The sequence below is a fragment of the Pygocentrus nattereri genome, chromosome 28 (assembly GCF_015220715.1).
Source record: "Pygocentrus nattereri isolate fPygNat1 chromosome 28, fPygNat1.pri, whole genome shotgun sequence".
Taxonomy (NCBI): domain Eukaryota; kingdom Metazoa; phylum Chordata; class Actinopteri; order Characiformes; family Serrasalmidae; genus Pygocentrus; species Pygocentrus nattereri.
Window position 1 is genome coordinate 6,581,037 of NC_051238.1, and position 14,929 is coordinate 6,595,965.

The 14,929-nt window shown below is 41.1% G+C and overlaps 1 protein-coding gene across 1 annotated transcript; it reads left to right on the plus strand.

Moving 5' to 3' along the window:
* The first annotated feature begins 513 nt into the window (after nt 1–513).
* Nucleotides 514–11,818, plus strand: mob3a (MOB kinase activator 3A). The gene is made up of 4 exons (XM_017718174.2): nt 514–708; nt 1,624–2,174; nt 8,333–8,535; nt 11,421–11,818. Exons 2-4 carry the CDS (start codon nt 1,757–1,759, stop codon nt 11,448–11,450), a joined length of 651 nt encoding a protein of 216 aa, XP_017573663.1. The 5' UTR covers nt 514–708; nt 1,624–1,756; the 3' UTR covers nt 11,451–11,818.
* Nucleotides 11,819–14,929: the final 3,111 nt, after the last annotated feature.

The following is a 14,929-nucleotide window of genomic DNA, read 5'->3' on the forward strand; positions in this document are numbered from 1 at the left end:
AATAATATCATCATCATTGCTTTCATTACATATACTATGACTATATGAGTACACATGAGTGTAACAGCAGGCCTATGTGATGTATAGGACTTTTTTTTTTTTTTGGTCAATAATTTTTAGGTAGCTTGACCAGAGGAGGGTGGGTCCCCCCTTGTGAGCCTTGGTTCCTCCCAAGGTTTCCTCCTCAGCTCTGAGGGAGGTTCTCCTGGCCACTGTTGCTCCTGGCTTGCTCACCTGGGGGTTTTACATTCATGTTAAAACTCTGTCTTTACTGGAATTGTGTGAAGCTGCGTAGTGACATCATCAGCTGTAAAATAAATTAGGTTTGATTAGATTTGATATTGAGGAGACACTAAGACATTATTAGGACATACTATGAGGTCTTTTTCTCTTCCACACATACCTGTGTTTGGTCTAAAGCCCCGGGCGCGGTGCGGGCTCAGTGCCGTCCGAGGAGAGGAAGTGTACTGTACTTCGCTCGGCAGGGAGGGGCTTGCTGTGTACTTTCCTCACAAACAGTAACCTTAATAACTCTTAGCGCGCTAATAATTACGCCGTGGGACGTGGGGGTCACGCATAATGTAGCTTTAAGAACACGCTTTAAGAATAAAACCTTCATACCGGGTTAGCCGCGGATAATTCAGCTTTACAGCCGTCGCAAAAGGTGGTTTACATCAAAGCGGAACAACAAGACTCCGGATCTCTTCGGTAAGTTGGTTTGAAGCGCTACAGGCCACCGTAGTTTTTCAAACAGGGTGGCTCGCTTATTTTAACGTTTTAATAGAGCTGTGCGGCCGGTAGAAGCGATTACCGCCTTTTATTTTCACGGAAAAAAGCTTCTTACTTTAGCCTGACATGTTTTGCTCATGTGAACTCACTCCGCCAGCTTCTCATCAGAATTTTCCGGTCCACCTTAAAATGGCGCAGCAGTTACGTTACGTTCTGTGGCACGCGCAGTTCAGGCTCCAGAAGGGAGCGACTTCCATTTAAGGTGGAACGGGAAATTCGAAAGAGGAGCTTTTTGCCAACTTCAGCCTCGTGGAACAACAAACTCTGTGTTAGCAACGCTGACTACGCGGCAGCCAATAGGGCACTAAATGCGGATTTTAGGGTTTAATTTGGTGTAAATACTCGACAAATCTGGTCATAAACTGTGCTTTGTTGTAAATACAGATAGATAGGTTGTCCTCATCATTCCAGATGCCACCCATGGCTCACATTGAAGGAGTGAAATCCCCCAAAATTCCCTCCAAAGACATGTCTGGATAGTTCAGTGGTTTCCCATTTTTACATTTTGAGAGAAGTGTTATAAAGTCAGTTTCACTCACAACATGTGATGCATCAGTACTTTGTGGTTCGGTTATTTCTTTGTAATTCCAGGGAGACCAGGGAAGTTTCCGGACCCCCTGTGTCTAGAGTTTGCATTTTTATTATGATTCAGCATTACAGTGGATAGGAATTTGTGCTTGAAGTGTCTGAGGACCACAATAGGGTAGTTGGTAAAAAATATCAGACAGTATGAAGAAATGTGCTTCGGCTTTGTTTAACCCCAGTCTTCTAATGAGAGAGATAGAATAGAAAAAGAAACCAAAACTAAATACAGACCCTCTCTTTCTCCTACAGCATCTGCTTTCCCCGGACTGCCCACAGCTGTCAGTAATCCTCTGAAGGCCCATAGCAACGACCTCTCCGTTGTTTGTTTCTTTTTCCTCTCCCTCATTCTCTACTGATACACCAGACCCAGACCAGCCCAATCATGTCCCTGGCCCTCAAACAAGTCTTCAACAAAGACAGAACATTCCGGCCCAAGCGGAAGTTCGAGCCAGGGACCCAGCGCTTCGAGCTGCATAAGAAAGCTCAGGCGTCTCTGAACGCCGGGCTGGACCTGAAGCTGGCTGTCCAGCTGCCGCATGGAGAGGACCTCAACGACTGGGTGGCCGTGCACGTGGTCGACTTCTTCAACCGCATCAACCTCATCTACGGCACCATCAGCGATTCCTGCACAGACCAGAGCTGCCCCGTTATGTCCGGCGGGCCCAAGTACGAGTACCGCTGGCAGGATGAGCACAAGTACAAACGACCCACGGCGCTGTCCGCCCCGAAATACATGAGTCTTCTGATGGACTGGATCGAGGTACAGATCAACAACGAGCAGATCTTCCCCACCAACGTTGGTAAGCAGTTACTCAAATTATTTGATTGTCCGTTTGCTGCTAGAATATTTGCCTGAAGTAATTGTCGAAATTCAGATGCCCTGCACAATCAAAACAAGTGTGCATCTAATAATTGCCTTAAGAAATTGAAAAATATGAAGGTGCCAACTTCCCTTAACAGTGAGTTTTTTTATAGGGGAGCTCTGGCCAGAATTGAAACGAGCACCTTAACCCTTGTGTCGTCTTGATGTGTTTGTTACTCAGTGGTCTGGTGGACCGACTGCATTATTGGTTTATTAAATCAGTACAACCGTAACAGTTTACGTAAAAAATACCAGATGTTTAAAATATCACAAGTGTCCAGCGTAGGTTTCTCCTTTAGCAGCTGTAGCCAGTCAGCAGCCTGTCCATGTTGTCCACCCTCACAAACACACACATATATAAACACATACAAACACACACACACAGTAACAGCAGGCCATGTAGGAGGAGAACAGGGTGAAGGACACAGCACCTCCACACTTTTACTCCCCACGGGTTCAGCCCAACACCACATGTGTAGTAGAAATGTGTACGGGGTGAACAGAGTGAAGGCAATGAAAATGGAGTATTTTGTATGTTCTTCACAGAAAGTGAGAAAAGGCCAAGGAACCTGGGGTTGAAATAATAATAAATCATAATTTTTTCTTTTGGTAAACATTGAAAATGGGACCCACAGACCTGAACTCCACACAACATCTGAGGTGCCACAGTTGTGTTGAGAGTGACTTTCAGGTTTAGAGACAGAAAATCTCCCTCAGATGATGCATCTCAAAGGTGGGAGGAACTTTTGAAAACGTAGAAGGGGTTGGATCCATGAAGGGAGACTTCTGTTAATCTTTGCATCAGTGCACTTCTTTGTTAACACAGGAGGTCTGTACTGGTTTTACGGGTGCATTTGTGCAATGCATGCTGGGTAGTGTAGTTTTAGAACACTGATGGATAGAAATGTGACTTGGATAAGACATCATGAATATTGTCAAACTGATGCGCTGCTAAATACTGCATAGCACAGCAGAATGCTTAGAAGTTACCGTTTCAGAGATACAAGGCTTTCTAATAGCAGCGACAGTCAGCTAGACATATAAATATATAGAGCTGCTGATCATTTGAATATTCGCCTGTTTAACCCTAAGCAACTGCAGTTGTAGAGCCAATAAAAGCGTGCTAGAATTCAGTAGGAATAGTTTCTCGCATTTAACACATTGTAAAAAAGTGGAGAAATTCTGTTATTCTGTGGAAAGAAAATCCATCTTTGTCGTGTTCTTTTTTGACATCAGAACAAACAGAACAACATTTAGAACACAAAATAAAATCAGATCAAATCAGTTAAATTTACTGCATAATTCCTTATTATTTTTACTTATATAATTACATTCGAATGGTACTGAATGGTATGGCAAACACCAGAATTCTTGATTTCTTAGTGTTAAAGCTTACATGAAGTACAATAGTATTCGGAAGAAGGCCATAGCGCTGCTCTGGTACTCTACATTCAAATTATATTCAAAGTTAAAAACAGCATTGTTGAGTGACTCCCAAAAGATCCGACTGGAGTCACAGTGAATCAGATTTAGCTTTGCGAGAGCAATTTTAACTCCTAGTGAGCTGTTCTGAAGAAAATATAACTCTGCCTGAGTAAATATAACTGCTGGATGTCATTCAGTGTTGGCAGTGATCACCTTATTAAAACAGGCTAAATACAGAGTCGAATAGAGCCGCACCGAGCGGGGAGTGTTTGCAGGGGTAGCTGCTGAACTCCCAATGCATCCAGCCTCTTTTTGGCTCTCTCCCATCATCACCCTAAACGTGGAGTCTCCCTGCTGTCATAGGCATCCGAGCATCGTCTTTCAAACTGGGTCATTGTGGGGTATAAATCCTCAGGGAGAGCGGATGGAGTCCATTGTGGGGTATAAATCCTCAGGGAGAGCGGATGGAGTCCATTGCGGGATATAAATCCTCAGGGAGAGCGGATGGAGTCTCGGTAGCGTTTTCAGAATGCAGCTAGTCAAGGGTCCTGTACACAGTACCTAAAAACAAGCTTGATAAAAGCTTTATTGGTTTCCTATTTATATATCGCTGCTGTCGGGACGTTTTTCAGTTTTTGACAGTTTTAAAACACCTGTTGTAGGTAAATTTCATGATAGATGGACCTAAAGAAACGGCCCAGAATGACGTCTGGTTCCATTGACTTACATTAACAGTAAAGAAGGTTTTTTTCCTTCTCCTGTAAAGTTACCATTTTAGAGATATGAAGTTTGGTTCCAACAACAGCGATATATTGAAGCTTATATAGAAAACTACTGTAATGAACAGAAATGGCCCCCTGATCAGTATTCCCTACATTGGAGCAGCATACAGAACACGATGGAACAGAAATGCCCCTCTTTTCATTATCCCTTACCTATGAAATTCAGAAGCACTATATAGTACTGTATGATAGAGGACTGAAATGGTCACTAATCACTATTACCTTAAGTTGAAGCACTATATAGAACACCATTATAGGAAATGAAATGGTCCCTTAGTCACTATTGCCTTCATTAGAGCACTATATAGAATGCTATTACTGGGAACAGAACTGACCCATAATTACTATTCCCTACATTGGAGCACTGTATAGATCAATATTATAGGATCTGAAATAGTCCCTAATCACTGTGTAATCAATGAACTTTGGAGCACTATATAGAACTGAATATAGAATAGAAATGGTCTCCTAATGTCTGTTCCCTTCACTGGAGCTCTACATAATATACTATTGTAGGGAACAAAAGTGGCCCCTAATCACTGTTTCTTACATTGGAGCTCAATATAAAACACTGTTATAGGAACTAACATGGGCCATTAGTCACTGTTTCTTACATTGGAGCTCTATGTAGGACACTATTATAGAACCGAAATGGGCTGTTAATCACTATTTCTATATGGAACACTATTATAGGGAACAGAACTGGACCCTGATTACTGTTACCCGGATCATGCTATCCAGATCATTGTTATAGGAACTGAAATAGTCCCTAATCACTATTCTCTACATTTATATATAGAACACTATAGAGAACAGAAATGGTCTCCTAATCTCTGTTCCCTACATTAGAGCTCTACATAATGTACTGTTGTATTGTATTTCTTACATTGGAGCTCTACATAGGACACAATTATAGGAACTGAAATGGGCCGTTAATCACTATTTCCTGCATGTGAGCACTATATAGAGCTCTATTATAGGGAATGGAATTTATGATTGAAATAAACTATTATGATTACTTACGTTACACGTTTGCTCATCACTCTGCAGCAGTACTCCCTCTCCATCCTCCACTGGACATTATGGGTATTCACCTAGGAAGGGTACATTGTTTGGGCAGTACCTATTGTGGGATTGTACGCTGGGTATTCACCCCTGTGTTTTTGGACCACTACAAAATGACAGCCTCCCAAACCAGAGCGCTGTACAGTGAATAGGGCTTATATTTGGACATAGCAGATGTGATTTTATGCTTGGGTGCTAAAGTAATTGTTCAATTTTGTGTAATATGTAAGTAAATGTGAACATCCGTTTGATATTCAGAGTTTAATCTCATTTTAACCCTGTGGAGGTGGTCTGAGTAGCAACTGATATAGCAGTGGGGATTTTTGCTGTGTGGTTTTAACATAGCATGTGAGTCACGGTGTTCAAAGCAGACGTCCTGTTTAGCGTGAAAGCAAAGAGGAAGTCACAAAGCGATGACGACAACGGTGGAGATGGCCTGGAGTTGCTGGTTGACATCACAGTGTCTAATAAATATTATGACCGCAGGGACATTTAATGCCATCAGTAAGGAATCACTGCTGTTTTCGTGGTGCAACATGAGGATTTCACATTCGCAACGGTGCATCACTAAACGTTTTACAGATACATGTACGGCGCTCTCAGTCAGTCAACTCCGAGTGGGGGCTGTGGTGGATGTGGTGATGTTTCTGCAGCTATAAGCAGAGCGTCTGCTCTGCAACTAAACATGTCAAATTACATTGAGTGTTGGCAGGGCTGGTTCCCCAGTGTCACCCTAAGACAGTTAAATAAATCAATAAATTAATGTGCCGTGAAACATTTAGAAGATCCACATACGTATCTTACAGTTATGACTGTGGTAAATGTAATTATATTGTGTTTGTAACCACACACTTATATATACATATAAACATAATATATATATACATATACATAAAACGACTTCATGCTTAAACGGTTCCTTGCATGGTGACATTACTCTTCAGATTCAATGAGAACGTGTTGTATATGGTTCTACATAGAACCTTTTTGAAAATGGTTCCATATGGCACCCTAAAGTGTTCTTTTATTGTTCCAGCGTTAAACTTGTTTCAATAGAAGAACTCTTTTTGGTTCTTTTTGCCAGTGTAACATTACGTAGCTCAGAAGCTATTATAGTGCTATTAGCTTGTACGCTAGCTTTTTAGCACTTTCAAGCAACTCTACAAATGATTCTCCGTGACTGTAGACACGTTTCTGAGTTTGTATGTATGTGGAAGTGGTTTTAAGTCTGATGGCTGTGTTACAGTGGCTCATGTGCGAAATCTCTACTTTCGAGGTAGAACGAACATAATTGGTTTCCAGTCAACAGACGGGGATGAACGTGATTGGTTGAGTTGGACTGAGAGATGTACGTTACAGTTTGTCCAGTAGACGCCCATGTGTGCTGAAAGCATGTTTATACTAATTCTTTTATTGCTACTTTGCTGCAAAACACATCAGATATAAGCTGGTGCCATGAACGCACAATGTGCATGTACTACCGTAATATGCTTAAAAGTTGAGCAGTTGTGATTTAGGCGCAGATAGTTTGACCACAGCAGAGTTTGGTGGCTGCACACTGCCATCGTTGCAAGAGGTACATCTTCAGTTCCAACACAGCACTAAACTGTATATAAACTGCCGTCACTCATGTTTAATAGTTAGCGTTATTACTAGTCTATTTATATTACTTTGCCAGCTAACAAGCAAGCAGTTAAAGAAGATGCTGCTAGTTTTCCAGGCAGGTTTTTGAGAAACCAACGCCATGTAAAAAAAAAAAAAAAAAAAAAAAAAAAAACGAACAACACCAGAAACTTTCATGCACGGCATCTGTAAGGACCCAGCCTGTGCCACCGGCTGCCAGCAGAGGACAATAGAGGTCCCATAAGATCAGGGAACTCCAATTCCCAGAAGACCTCGGGCTGATTAGGCCCAACCTGACACAGCCTAGGTGGGTATTTAAATAAAAGGAAAGGAATGGAAAAAAAATTAAAGAGCTATCAGCATCCCCTTTGTCTACCTTTTTCCTGCCTTTTTTGGTCTTCCCATTCATTGAGGTGTTTTTCCCCATTGTCACCTGTGCAGCGTGCAGCGGTACCTCCTCGGCCTGCTAGCCAGTACATTGGCAGTTCGAGCCTGGCTCTGGATGACCTTCAATGTGCACAGTCACTAAATTCACACTCCATTGCCTCAATAAGTTAATTTAAAACACTTTCTCACGGGTTTTCTTCTCTGTGCTTGGGTCCGCCTCCCCGCCGTCCCGTAACAGCATCAACGTTAGCAGCTCTGAGGAACAGAGAGACGTTTCTAAAGACAAGCCCCACCTACTGGTTATTTTAAGTGCTTGTTCTCTGAGGCAATTACGTGCGTTCTGCCTCGGGGTAGCGCTGCCTTCAGAATTGTTTTGAGTAGTGATTTTGCATGTGAGTTTTACAATGCTAATAAGTCTGTTATTGAAATTTAGACCTATCCAGGGAACTGGCTTAATCTGTCCTAGTGGATTTATTCATGATATAGCAAAAGACCCACCACTGAATTATTAAATGAATTATGAAACAAATCCATAAAGAGTTCCTAATTGTACTTTAAATAAAGTAACTTCGTTGACTTGAATAATTACTGAACATTTAACTAATTTTTAATATTATTATTAGTAGTAGTTGCCGTTATATAATAATATAATATAATAAAATAGAATAGTTGTATTATTATTACTGATGTCAGCCCAGTGCTGATACTCGTCATTACTGATATGCCAGTCTCTGTGCGCCACCGAGGCTTTCTCTCTCCCTCTATGGTCGTGCTTTAGTGAGTGACCCCAACACATGTCTCTTTCGTCCTGCAGGTACTCCATTCCCCAAGACCTTCATGCAAGTAGCCAAGAAGATCCTGTCTCGTCTGTTCCGCGTCTTCGTGCACGTGTACATACACCATTTCGACCGAGTCAGTCACATGGGGGCAGAAGCGCATGTCAACACCTGTTACAAGCATTTCTACTACTTTGTTACTGAATTCAACCTCACAGACCACAAGGAGCTGGAGCCACTGGTGAGTGTGTGGGATCATACGTGTGTGTTTTAGGTAGGGATACACAATTAAATTGGAATCATATCAGGCTGTTATTCTACATTCAAATAACATGTAAGGTTTAAAAAAAGCAAGGCAGTCAAAAGGCTTTGCCTCAAAACTTATTGGTTAAACTGGAATTTTTAACGGTTAGTGTAAAATTGGGAATTTTGAATATGTCATTACATTTAAAGAGTGCGTTTTTATTTGTTTTGGTTTATTTCTTTAATCATTTTAATATTGAAAGTACATAGGGGCTCCCGAGTGTCACATCTGTCCAAGTGTTGGCCCTGTCATCGAGAGAGACCATGGATCCCTGGCAATGTAGGGTGGTCCTCCCTCTCCCCTCATCACTCAATGTGACAAGCAAGCACTTTGAGCTGACCATTGACAATAAGTGCATTTACATCAGTTATCAGAAATAATAAGAAATCCGATCGTAATTGGATTTCTGCAGTTATCTTATTATTCAAATGGTCATGTAAACACCATACTCCGATCTCTAAATCTGATTAAATAATCCCTTAAAGAGGCTGGATTTTAGCTCAGTAATCAGATTTCTCAGAGCGTGTAAAATCTTACTCCGGTTTCAATCGGATTTCTCAGATCAGACGGTGGATGTTGCGAGATGGCAGCAGAGCACTTTTGGAGCGGCGCTGAAACTAAACACAAAATAAAGAATTTAAATTTTCTTCATCTTCTAGATCAGGACTATTTAATTACAATTCAATAAGATCAATTTTGAGAAAGTTTCCTCAAGCAAGGGTCAGAAACATCATAACGTCTAACTATGATTCACTGCCATATACTGTTTACTGAAGTAGCCTAGTAGTTATAAGTAGTTATATCAACATCTTATACAGTCAACAACTGAATATCAAATCAAATACAGTACAATTCAAATTTCAACAGTATTTATTGTCAGCTTTCTCTTTTGTAATGCACAGATCTGATTGGCTGAGTAGCGACACGTGTGATATTTACAACAAATGCGATTGGTCTGTGAGTTTGCCAGGTCTGCTAAAGCTCCCGTAATGACTAGAGAAGTTACGCCAATTAAAACAGGACCACCCCATCAAAATACCATAATTATCCACAGTTTATCGGTTATAGGTTCAGGTCCGTATAGGACAGCGTCTGGGTCCTGACTCGGACTGTGGTCTGCCTATTAGTGACGTCTGTTCTAGGTGATGTTCATATTTTCAGGTTATTATTCAGTGTTTTAAAAAATCACGCCTTGAAGTTTGAGCTCTACCTTACATTTACTTCACATCTTCTTCGTTTATTGGCTGGTTGTAGAGTAGAAATCTGATTACTGCCCGACTCACGTAGACCTGGAGTTTTCCATTATCTGATTACTCAAGTGCATGTAAATGTGTTGATCAGATTACTGACAAAATCTGAATTTCTGCAGTTATCGGATTATAAAGTGCGGTAGTTATAGTGGACCTTCACGAGTCTTAGAGGAAGAACGTGCTTGCCCTCCCCCTCCTAGTGTGGTAGCATTGTGTGATAGGAGCAGGTGGACTCTGACATGACTAAACTGTGGAGAACCAGAAAGTACATTTAAGCAGCCGTGCTGAGGAGAGTGCAGTTCCACGGCTCTACAGTCCTTTACAGGCTTTAGACCCTCCTAGCCCACACTTGGCATTGAGCATGTTGCCTTTAGGCTCAGGTGCAGCTGCTCCAGGGCATCCCATTCTGTTGATCAGTGCTTTTCCATGGAGATTATACAGCTGCAACTGAATGCTTGAAACTAAATCCACTAGTTAAAAGAGCTGTCTGGATACTTTTGGAAAGATTGTGGTTTTATTAATGTGGAAGTGATGTACATATCTGAATTAGAGTCAGTTCAGTGCCTCACTTTTTCAGTATAGTTTTGTGTGATTTAACGTGTGTATTTTGTTTGTTTGTGGCATGAAGGCCAAGTAGAGCCAGCATATTTAATTTCCTTATAATAATTTAATTTTATTTAATTTCCAGTCAAAATGGCAGTGCAGTTATTCATTTTTCAGCATTAAAAACTAGAAGACATTATTAATTATATATTAAACAAGAAAGTACACACTTAGTACTGATGTGTCACTCTTGGCCTTTAAAATGACCTCCATTATTTTCAGAAGACTCGCTTTCAGTTTTTCAAAGAAATCTGCAGAGATATTTTTCCACGCCACCAAAGTTCAGCCTTGGAAGTTTGTTTATCATTTTCTGAAACCCATTCAGTGGTGCTGAGGTCTGGACTCTGGGGTGGTCAGTCCATCGTCCAGCTTCTTTGTTTGATGTGTCCATCTCCTTTTCTCAGTGAGGTTCTTCTTGATCAGCTACACATCCTTTCAGACCCACAGGGCTGAGTGGTCTTCTCACAGTGGAAGGATGGACAGAAACACCTGTGGATGTTTTCAGATCTGAAGCAGCTTGATGTTCTCCTCTCTCTCAGAGACAAAAGCTTTAAGTGCTGTTTATCTGATGGGGCAGTTTTGGTGTCTACCAGGTCTTCCAGGTGGTTGTTAGGAGCCCCATTTTTGAAAATTCCCATTTTTCATATGTTTTCCGTTGTCTTTCTCCTTTCTTGTTGAGTGGATTATCTTATATCTCATTTCCTCATAAATATTTCTTGGCAAATTAACATCTTGAATTTAATGGCAGTTTTAGTTTTGATTGGAAATTAATTCAATGAAAGGTGGTCTCTGACTTTTGCCCAGTTCTATATGGACTGGATGGTCACCTAAAATGTATTTAATGTCCACAGACTTTCAGTTTATAAGTCAAACAAGTTGTTTATTGTGTGCACTTTTGAGTTTGAATGTTTGTTGGCTCTATACTGAAGAGAAGACTGACCACTCTTTTGTTTTTCTCTGTCCAAACAGAAAGAGATGACAACACGAATGTGCCACTGAGGCGACGAGCTCTTCTGAGTGTTGGCTACATTCCAAATGGATCAGCTGGACCATTTGCAATTAACGTTGGAAAAGAATAATGTAAAGAAACGCGAAGCAAACCAAAGTTTGAAAGGACTCTATTTTTATACACTTTTAAATTTATGGGAAAATCTAGAGAAACATGTTAACTTTGTAATGCTCTCTTTAATGTGTAGCAGAATATTTTATTAGAAATCAGTATTATCATTCGTTTTGGTTGTATTTCCCCAAATTGCATTCTGAATCATTTCATCATTCCTGTGCTTTTTTACCGTCTTAAGCATACAGATTATATTTGTGAATATTTATGTATGTGTATGAGACATTAAACATATTCTGAAAGATTATTCTGGCCATTTTTTGACTCGTCTGTCAAAAGACTTTGCAGATGATTGTCCACTGTTTGTTTCTCAACTTAAAATTTCAACAGCACTTTGTTGTGCAAGGCTGCCGCCCGCCTTTACACTACAGTCAGATTTCAACACGGCTGCAGCGGGATTTCCATCTGTTGGGACACAGTGAACTCATTTCGCTCTGTTTTCCCTTCGCATACGGTGAAGTAGACCCACAGTTTTCTGTGCTTATTCATACAGCGCTGGGTAAAAGTCTCTAGTCCGTTTTAGAGTATCTATCTTGCGAGGCCTGATCCCATTGCTGCTTTTTACCCCTACCCTTGTTTTCGAGTGTCACCCTAACCCCTTGGAACCGAGTTACAAAGGGTAGTGGTTGAAATCTTCCTCTACAGAAGGAGACCCTCAAATAAAAAGAGCATCACTTCATTAACAGCTACTGGCGCTGCTCTGTAGCTCTGCCCTGCCCGTCTGCAGTGACAGCAGAGGAGGGGAAAGTTCAGCTCCTCACTGCTGGACTTCATATGCCTTCAAAGAGGGAGGGCCATTATTTATTATCGCCCACCCCTAATTCTTCAGTGATATGAAGCAGAAGTCAGATATTTTCCAGCTTCTCATTCGAATTTTTCCATTCCACCTTAAATGGTGCAGCAGGTACATTCTGGCACTTTAAGCCTCAGAACTGCTGGACCCTTTAAAAGTGATGACTTTGTTGGTTAGAGGAATACAGCTGGAAGAACACAGGTTTGGTTCCCGATGCCTTGCTGCACTTCGGACACTGGATTTTATTCCAGTCTAAGAATGTATGTAATATTTTATATGTTTCATATCGCTGTTGTTGGAAGAAAACCTCATATCTCCAAAATGGTCATTTTACAGGAGAAGGAAAACTACTTCACTTTTAATGGAAGTCAATGGAACCAGACTTTTTTCCGAGTCATTTCTTTTGGTCCATTCATCATTAAATTTATACACAGTGTAAAGGGCAACCATAATGTTAATATTGGGAAAACGGTAAATCTGAAAATTAATAAAAAAAAATTTTCTGTAAACAATGTCACAGACACTGACCAGTGTATTCATAGCCATTTCATGTAACGGCTTCCTTTTGTGGGTTTTTACTCAGTGCTTTTCTCTAGATCGGAGCAATTCAGGCTATTCTGGATTGCTCTTGACATTCAATTATGCAGAAATTTTAAAAAACGGTGGAATTCCCCTTTACATTATAACGGCATATAGCGGTGCTGTCCACTAGGTGGTGCTATGATCGTTCAGAGCAGCCTCTTTCCTCGCTGATGAAATATTGCACTATCAGAGATTTCGCAGTCCTCCTCAACGACTTATCTGCAAACTGGCGGTTATGCAACAAATTACAGAGGTCATCAGTTACTGCTGCTCTACATAACAACTCAAGCGAGCCTTATAAACGAGTCTTCAGTGACCCGTTTGTTTCCTTTGATACAGAAAGCATGAGGGACGAAGGTCAGATTATCTGAGCAGTGCATAAACATCCGAGCTGAACTATTTGTCCCCTGAGGGATCGGAAGGTGATAGAGAATGACGTTCATCAGATAAATAATAAACCTAATCAGAAACACATTAAACAAAAGGCGTGCGCGCCAGTAATGCATACATACATATTCCACCCGTCTAGTTTTTCAGTTTACTCACTTTTGCCAATAATCATGATGATGAAATATATTGTATTGCTGTAATATCGATGCATGTCCGTTTTTTTTCTGTGTAAACTAGTGATGGGGAGTCGATTCCGAAAGAGTCGATGCTTTGACTCCAACGCGTCTGGGAGCTGGGGCCGTCTTGTGTTCAGTGACTCGGAGAGTCGACTCCTCGGCTCTGTCAACCTCGTGTTTCTTTCTGTTACATGGCTCAAGAGACATCTCTTGAAGCATTAATCAGCTGTAATCGCTTTTCAAGCTACCCCATATAACCTGGTATAATTTAGGACGTTTTAGGAAGGTTTCATCTCCGCTATAACCCCTTATCACTGACAGCTTCTTGGCTAAAAATAAGTGGAATCGATTCAATTCCAGCTTCGGGGTCGAGAGTCGGAGGTCGACTTCAAAGCATTAAACGAATAAATGGGATATTTTTGTAGCCTAAATCTCCTTATCAGGGAATAAATGGTAATATTAAACTGGACAACATAATAAGCTGCACAACACGCTTGATGTACGACTGAATTACCATTTAAAAACACAAGTTAATAATATGCGCATGCGCTTAAGACGTTAACGCTAGCTAGTTAGCTAGAATGACGGTAAGCGTTGCTCAGGTCGGTCTCCATGGCAACGGCTGGACGTTCCAGAAAATTCTGACCGTTATTTTGCTCTCTCTGTAAAGAAGACGGTACGAGGAGAAAATGTCAGAGAGTGGCCGTGCTTGAGGTCAGTGGCTTACTTTAAACGTACTTTATTACAGCATTTAGGCGCAGTTTCAGACTGGTAACCTGGTTAACAGCAGTAGGCTGAGTCTGAGCTGGGTTCATGGATTAGCTTAACAGCTTACATTCAGTTGAGACGCTCAAAATGTCCAGACTGCAGCTTGTGTAATAATTTCTAACTATAACTTACATTAAAGGAGAAATTCACGGAGGCCAGCTTGTTGTGGAGGCCAGCTTGCTTTAATTGATCTTTGTGGCGATAAAACCCTTCGCAAACACTGTACAGACCATACAGACACCATCATACATGAAATGAAATGAAATGAGTTCATGAAGCCAGTCTGGTTATAAAAATGCTAACAGGGGCAGAGCCTGGACAGCTTCATGCAGTTTTGCTTTTTGTCTACATTTGTGGGGCAATTCTGGCATAAATGTTGTGAACTAACAATGTAGGTGGGCCAAATTGGAGCCAAATTTGTGCCATATCATTTAATTCTACTCACTTTACCGTGTGTGGGCCAGATCTGGGCTGAATATCCAGCCATTTATTGGACCAGAGCAAACCAAGTATGTGGTCCACCAGTGGGCCTGACAAATTTTGCTAACTGGGTTGATACTTCAGTTTAGGGGATTGAAAGTGGAGACATGCTTTATCAATTGAACAAAATCTTAAATACGTAATTAAGACGCGACCAATGTCATTCAGA

Excerpts from the sequence above, each read along its gene's own strand:
- mob3a (XM_017718174.2), top strand. The coding sequence starts at position 1,757 with ATGTCCCTGGCCCTCAAACAAGTCTTCAACAAAGACAGAACATTCCGG. Across the intron at positions 2,175-8,332 it reads GATCTTCCCCACCAACGTTG|GTACTCCATTCCCCAAGACC; the intron begins GTAAGCAGTTAC and ends TTCGTCCTGCAG. Across the intron at positions 8,536-11,420 it reads ACAAGGAGCTGGAGCCACTG|AAAGAGATGACAACACGAAT; the intron begins GTGAGTGTGTGG and ends CTGTCCAAACAG.